The sequence below is a fragment of the Propithecus coquereli genome, unplaced genomic scaffold (genome assembly GCF_000956105.1).
Source record: "Propithecus coquereli isolate 6110/MARCELLA unplaced genomic scaffold, Pcoq_1.0 Scaffold81, whole genome shotgun sequence".
Lineage (NCBI taxonomy): Eukaryota > Metazoa > Chordata > Mammalia > Primates > Indriidae > Propithecus > Propithecus coquereli.
In genome coordinates, this window is record NW_012154285.1 from 6,301,208 (window position 1) to 6,308,624 (window position 7,417).

At 46.9% G+C, this 7,417-nt stretch overlaps 1 protein-coding gene across 1 annotated transcript in view; it reads right to left on the reverse strand.

The window, feature by feature from the left end:
* The window catches only part of ATXN2 (ataxin 2), a 128,396-nt gene extending 122,254 nt beyond the window's left edge, over nucleotides 1-6,142 (reverse strand). Inside the window, exon 1 of the mRNA XM_012663466.1 lies at nucleotides 5,462-6,142. Coding sequence (XP_012518920.1) covers nucleotides 5,462-6,142 — 681 coding nt within the window. The remainder of the gene's footprint in view (nucleotides 1-5,461) is intronic.
* Nucleotides 6,143-7,417: the final 1,275 nt, after the last annotated feature.

The window sequence follows — 7,417 nt, forward strand, 5'->3', positions numbered from 1 at the left end:
AAATATACTTTAAGAACATCAAAAAACACATTAAGATACAGCTCAACCTATTTCCAATCGTAAGTAATGCTAGTAAACCTTATGGATTCAGAAGTGCTAGATTTCAAATTCTAGATTTAAATGCTACAATCTATCAAAGGCTTGATACCAGCTTCATATTCATTGATGAATAAATTTTCTGAGAATAACATCTCGACTTTCAAAATCTGTCTAACATCTTCTAAGGAGGCAAAAAGACCTCAAGAAAAAAATAAGATTCTACTTTTATTTAACACTTTTGCCAAAGAGACAACTACAGCAACCTCTTAAAACCTCACTTGGCACTTCAAGAGGCAGAGGATCACTTGAGGGCAGGAGTTCGAGACCAGCCTAAGCAACACAGTAAAACCCAGACTCTACAAAAAATTTAAAACTCAGCCAGGCATGGTGGCACATGCCTGAGTCCCAGCTACTCTGGGAGGCTGAAGCAGAAGGATCATCTGAGCCCAGGAGTTGAGGCTGCAGTGAGCTGTGATCAGGCCACTGCACTCTAGTCTGGGCGACAGAGTGAGACCCTGCCCCTAAAAAAAACAAAAACAAAAAAAAAAACCTTAGTAGGGCAACAGTCACAGATGACCCAGGTATTCTTTTTTTTTTTTAAAGTAGTTTCACTTAAAAAGATACAGTAGTGGGTAAGCTTGTTAATAAACTCCCTCTGTACATCTCCAATGAAGTTGTCGCAATCATTTGAAATAGCTACAAAAATAGGGTTTTGCTGACACTCAACTCTTTATACAATATTAGAATACTATCTAGCCAAAATAGAAAATCACAATTCTAGGAAAAACATCTTCTAAAACCTTAAAATTCCTTTCAAGGTATAAAACAAAAAAAACACTTTGCTATGGTCAAAGAAAGTTCTAACACAGCTGTAGCTATTTAAGACAAAAAAAAATCAGATCCTCCCTTAAGTTGAAACATACGGCTATTAAATAGCTATATGAGTGAACATCCCCTGTGTAAAATTATAGCTGTCTCTAATTAGAGAAACATAGAAAGTACAAGTTTACATTTACATAAAAAAGGAACACTAGCTTCTCACTTGCTGTTGGGTAAAAAAAAAAAAAAAGAAGGAAAAAAAAAGGAACACCATGACTGATCCCATAAATGTTTTCACTATGTTTCAGAACGCAAAATCTTTAAGCAACTACAGGTTTACTTTTTTCTCCGACACACAGATAAGCAATGTGATACAGTTTTTGCCCAATCTTAACAAGTACATTTTCTCCAGATACTTGGAATGAAAACTAAACTAATTAGGTAAAACAGGCCCCAAACAAAAACATGCCTCTTTTGCTATTAACAGCCATCTACAGTTTACCTTTAATGATCTAAATGTCAATTAACTGTTTTGGTCTAACTTCAGTTTTGGTTAGTATCAATACCCACATAGAAGAATGCAGTAACAAAGGACGGTACAGTTTAAACCTTATAAATTACAAATGAAGCCGTATGACTAATTAATCTAGAAAAAGCAAATGACTAAATACCTGACCTCCTTCAAATCTTTGCTCAAATGTTACCTCTTCAATGAAGCCTCCCTTAATCCATTTAAAATGGTAACCCAGTCCCCCTCCCCATGCTCCCTATACGCTTAATCTGCTTTCCTCTAATCCCATAGCTCTTATCTACTATTACATATAGGTTGCTAATTTAATGTCTCATTAATTGTATGCCTAGTCACGTTAGAATGTTAAATTCCAGGAGGACAACTATCTTTGTTTTATTCACTGATATATCCCCAGGACCTACACCTCCCTTGTACACAGATGGTTCGATAACTTTGTGTCACATGTAGATGTTTTAGGCCCTTCTAGAAGATACTTAAAGAGATGAACAGTCTCACTGATATTTAAATGGAAGCAGGATGAACAATTCCACTAAACTGCAGCACAGTTTCTAAGTTGCAATGCCTCAAATGAAAGCAGCAGCAAAAGTACTAAGCTGAAAAATCACTACAAGAAAAAGTTTTATTCACAGAGTCCTCTATCCAAAGCAATTCTAATGTTATATTATTAAGGGTTGGGAATAGGGTAATAGGATTGTAAATCCATTATTGTAAAAAAATGAGGAAGAAAATGTAGACGGAGAAGAAATATGGGTTAACCAGTGACAATTCCCAATAGTGCCATGAAATTACATAAAAGTTACCAAAAATAACTTGATCATAGGCTAACAGCTAATGAAAAACACATATAGATGAAAAGAAAGGTTAACAACAAAAAAACACCAAAAAACTTTAGAACAATTCCTCAGGAATTTCGGTCCTCTACTCTGTACAACTGTCAACAAAACGATAAACCCAGTATCCTCACTAACAGTTACAGGCGTCAAAGCATCTTCACCTATGTTACCTCATTAAATCCACAGAAGAAATTCAAACTCCAATATAAATAATCAGGTGAGTAACAAAAGCACTTAATGTATACACTAGACAATAAATACTTTTCCCTTGAAACTTCCCCACAATATCTCACAAACTGCAACGAAACCATTCCATAGAAGCAGCACCTTCTTAGCACTGGAAGCTAACACAAGCCTTCTGAAGAATACTATGGCACAGCCGGCCAGAGCCATAAAAGTCTTAAAGCCCTTTGACCTTAAACCACTCCTGGGAACTTTCTCTAAGGAAATAATTACACTGAAACAAAAAGCTATTGGTATAAAGATGTTCTCTGTGCCACTATCTCTAATAAAAAAAGTGGAATCCCAAAACCCAACAAGAGAATGGATTTAAAAAAAAATGTGATAAGGGGAAAAAAGCTGACCGAAAAATAACATATGCAGTCACTACCACTCCATAAAAATGAAAAGGTAAAAAGAATTGCATTGAGATAAAATTATGTTCAAATTTTAATATTGTGATTACGGTCTTCTTTCCTAATAGATAATAACCACCTTCAAAGATATATGATAATTAAAGACAGAATCAATCACTTTTGAAAGTCTTGAAAAATCTATTCATACATTCACACATAAAACATCAAATTATGGAATGTTACTTAAAGCAGACATGTGAATTTCTAGGCTTTCAACTGCAATCTCAAAACACATCACACCCAATGCTGCATTTTCTTTGAATCTTCACACTCGCTCCCAGAGACTTATTTGCTGATACACACAAACATAAGTGAAGAGATTCTAGAGGTTGTAATTTATTTACAAAAAAATCCAGTAAAGTGATTCAAAACTGAAAGTAATTCTACAAGTACATTAACTAAACATCTGTACAAGAATAAAATTTCAAACTGTATGAATCCAGTACATTAAACAAAACTTTGCATATTTATCAAAAAGAATAAGGGCTACAATTTATGCCTCAAGTAAAAGAACTTAAAGAAAAACCTAAATTAACCTTAAATTTTTGTGAAGCCTCAAGGAACAGAAAAAGATCTGTGGTACTAAAACATTCCAAATATCTTCGATCACTCAAGCTACTTTAGAGCAAATTCTGTTATAATCTAATTTTTAAGCCTAAGACAAGCCAATGTAACTTAAAAACCTTAGTTTTAATTTTTAACTATTTGAACAAGTCAAATATATCTGCCAGATTTTTCTGATACCTAAGAAGGAAAACACAGAATGCATCCTTTTCTATAAAAATTATATTTCAAGTTTTTTTCATTTTTCACTAGATGCCACTCAAAGACGAAAACTGAAGTTGCCCTAAGTGGACTGAACTGAATAAATGATCATTTGAACCAGTTTGGCAAACTAGAGTCCAGAATGCCTCAGAGAAGGGGAAAGCAGGGAGATTTAAAAGTCAAAAACCACTATTCTGCCATCCCCTTCCCCCACTTAAGGCAGAATTCCATAAAAACCAGCTCTGACTCATCTTGATGGGTAACTTCTGCTGTAAATGAAAATTTTTTGGAAATGGACTGCTGAAAATGTGTTTCCAAAAAGAAAACTCGGGGCATGAAAGATTCCCTTATCCCACCTTTGAAAGCCCAAGATGTCTACTTGAGGAGGAGGCTGGTCACTGGCCGTAGAGAGCCGGCCTAGGCCTAAGGGAGGCATGGCAGTGCCTGCAACACGGATGGACTTGGGGCACAGGGGAAATGGACTTGCGTGCCCTTGGTAAGCTCTGGCTGCACTCCCGAAGTTAAGGCACCGGCCACAATGGAATGGAGTCTACTGACATTTGCGTCTCCGTTAGAACACTAAGCATTTTCTTAGTTCGTGAAATCAGAACTGACAACCACCCCCTACCCCCAACAGGCTTTCCTGCACAAACACACCCTCCAGAGTCAAACCCTATTAGCTGGGACGACACTGAGACCCCAGCCTCTACACAACCCTGGGTTTGTGGGTTATGAGGGGGAAAGGACGCAAGTGAACACACGCGTCTCTGCCTTCAGGAACCCCACCACGTCCCTGCTGCAATCTCTCTCCCCTAGAAATTTCAGACATTGGGGCGGGGGTTGGGAAAAATGCGCAGCAAGCCCGCTCCCTGCCGCCGCCGCCACCACCCGCCCCCCCAATCTCCCGAGTCCGGCCTGGGTTTCTGGCACACGCCCGGGACCGGCCCTCGCCCACCGCTGTTCAAAGGCGCCTTCTCCTCCGCGGCCTCGGAACAGCAATGCGGATCGGCCACCACCCGCGCGCCCAGAGGCCTTGCGGGGGAAGGCGGGAGGCCAGGAGGGGACCAGGCACTCCCCACCCCTTCCTCAGATGGGGGAGGGAGGAACGCTGCGGGAGACTGCACAGAGCCGATTCGAGTTCTGGAGCCCCCACCACTGTCTTGGACTTAGATGGGGAGGGCTGCGGGGGGCCTCTGCACACCCACCTCAACCCCGTCCTTCGATCTTTCCCAGGGCAGTGCGGGGGACGCTTGAGGATACTGGGTAGACTCTAATGATTCCAGATGAGCCTGGTGGCTACTCCTTTGACGAGCACGGGGGACGATACCCTAACTTCTCCCCTTCCATGATACTCCCCAACATGGGGAGGAGGCATGTTTCGGAAGACGAAACCAAAACCTTGAGACCCCCTCCAATGTTAGTACCTACACTGGGGGAACGGGCGCTGCCCAAGCATCCCCCACTAGGGGCGGGGGAGGCTCAAAGAAGGTGGAACAGGGGCTGACAATTGCTGAGACCTGTGAACCCCTCCCAAACACTTAAATGGGCAGGGGGCGGTTGCCCGGTCCCTCCATCTTGACCGTTTGGAGGAGGGGGCGGGGATGTTGCAGAAGGCTGGACACGACCTGACAATCCCAGAGGAATCCCGCGGCGCCCCCCGCACCCAACCCCCGGGACTCTGGACTCGAGCGGGGCCCCCACCCCCGCTGCAGGCCCCCGGTCCACCCCTTCAAGCCTGGCCGGTCACGGGGCGGGGACGGCGGTGCGGGCCGCGGGGGAGGGGACGCCAGGCCCGGGTTCGTCCAGGCCCGGAGCCGAGGGGGCTGGGGCGCCGACACCCACCTGCCCAGTCCGGGCCTCCCGCCGCCTGCGCTCGCCGCGGCCGCCGAGGAGGAAGCCGCGGCCGAGGACGACGAGACTGAGGACGAGGACGCCGACGGCGCGGCAGCAGGCGACGTGAGAAGGCCGCCGCCGCCGCTGGGCTTGCGGACATTGGCTGCCGCGGGCGGCTGCTGCTGCTGCTGCTGCTGCTGGGGCTTCAGCGACATGGTGAGAGGCCCATACACCGGCTCGCACGCCGGGCGGGGACAGCCAAAAGCTGGGCGCGCCGAGGAGACGCCGGAGCGCGGCGGGGACGCGCGGGCGCCGAGCGGGGAGGCGCGGGTTGGCGCGGCCGGGGGGGCACCCGGGCTGGCGAAGGGGAGAAGGAGGACGACGAAGGGGCGGGGAGGCCCGCCGATACCGAGGAGCCGCCGGGAGCCGGGCCGGGACACGCCGCCGCCGTTGCCGTTGCTACCAAAACAGTCTGAGGCGGAGGGAGGCGAGCGCTGCCGGGAGGGAGGGGGGCCAGGGCCAGGCGGGGGAGGGGCGGCGGAGGGATACGGGCCCAGCGCCGCGCCGCCGCCGCCCCGCCGCTCCGGCCGCGGGAGCGAGCGCCGCCCGGGCCACCTGGCCGCGGAGAAGCGGCGAGGCTCGATGGCCACCACGGAACTCCGAGGAGCTGCGGCCGCCGAGCGCATCGGGGGCCAGGCACTCCGAGGCACCGACTGGCGGTGCCGGGTGGGCGCGGAGGTCCTGTACGGGGACTCTTTACCGGAAGTCGGAAGGGTCAGGCGGAAGCAGAACGTGAGGCGGCTCCGGGGCCGGGAGGGACACGTGAGGAGCGGGCGCCGGGCTGGGCCGCGTTCGCGGGGGTCGGGTGAGGGCCCGGCGGCTGGTCCTGCCGGGATCCGCCCTCCTCAAGGCGGGTCTGCCCTTCGGAGAGGGCGTGTCAGTCTTCGCCTGCGGGGCCTGCCTAGTGCAGTGGACGGGAGGGAAGCGTTTCTTCCCCCACCGTATTCTTCAATGTCCTCAGACTCACGAGGACCTTGTTTGCCCCCCACCTGATGCAACCTAGAAAATGGACTGCGAGTCTTTCGGGGAGGAGTCTATGTCTTGCTATGTGTAAAGCACCTACAACACTGCCAGACTTAAGGAACGCAAGCATCCATGGTTTTCTTGGTATCCCCAGCGCCTGGCATACAGTATGCTCTCAAGTGGCACTGGGTGTCTCAAAGGCAGTGCGAGATTTCTTTGCCTGCCAAGATTGGAACAGAGCAACCTCCAGGGGCCACCCACATCTGGTTACCTTCCCTCCCCTGTTTCATCCCAGCAACACAGTAACCAGAAGACTCCTTCGGGTATCTGACCTTGATTTGAACCTACTTTCCCTTCTTGAACTTCTTTTTCCCCATTCATGAGACTCAAAAAGAAATATACGTGATTGGTAGAGCTATGGATAATGGGATCAGTAGAGACTGAACAGACCTCACAGGAATGTGCGAACTTTAGACCTTGGCCCTTTTAGAAGTTTTACTTTAACTTAGGGAATCAGCCAGAACAGTAGTCCGTTTGTTAAAATGTGTTGCAATTAAACTGGAAGCAAGTAGATACCTTTTTTTTTTTTTGACCAATGAATCTAGTTTTTAAAAAAGTGAAATTACTTCAGGAAATGATAGAGGAAGAAACACCAAAATTCCCCTCAATCTCCTAGAATTGTCCAGATAAAGGTAAAGACCTAGAAAAACTTGGAGAATGATTAAACCAGGAGTCTGCAGTAGCCCAGTTGAAATGAAATTAACCTGCTACGTAGTCCTGGCAAAAATGATTGTTATATGTCCACCAACATTTGAAAAGTAGGAAATCAGCTTTATTTCCACCTAAGATAAAAAGGAGATCGAGGGGGAAAATGTAGTATTCCTTTATACTGATAGTTACAAAACCCTTTAAAAATTGACCCAAAGGAGGCCGGGCGC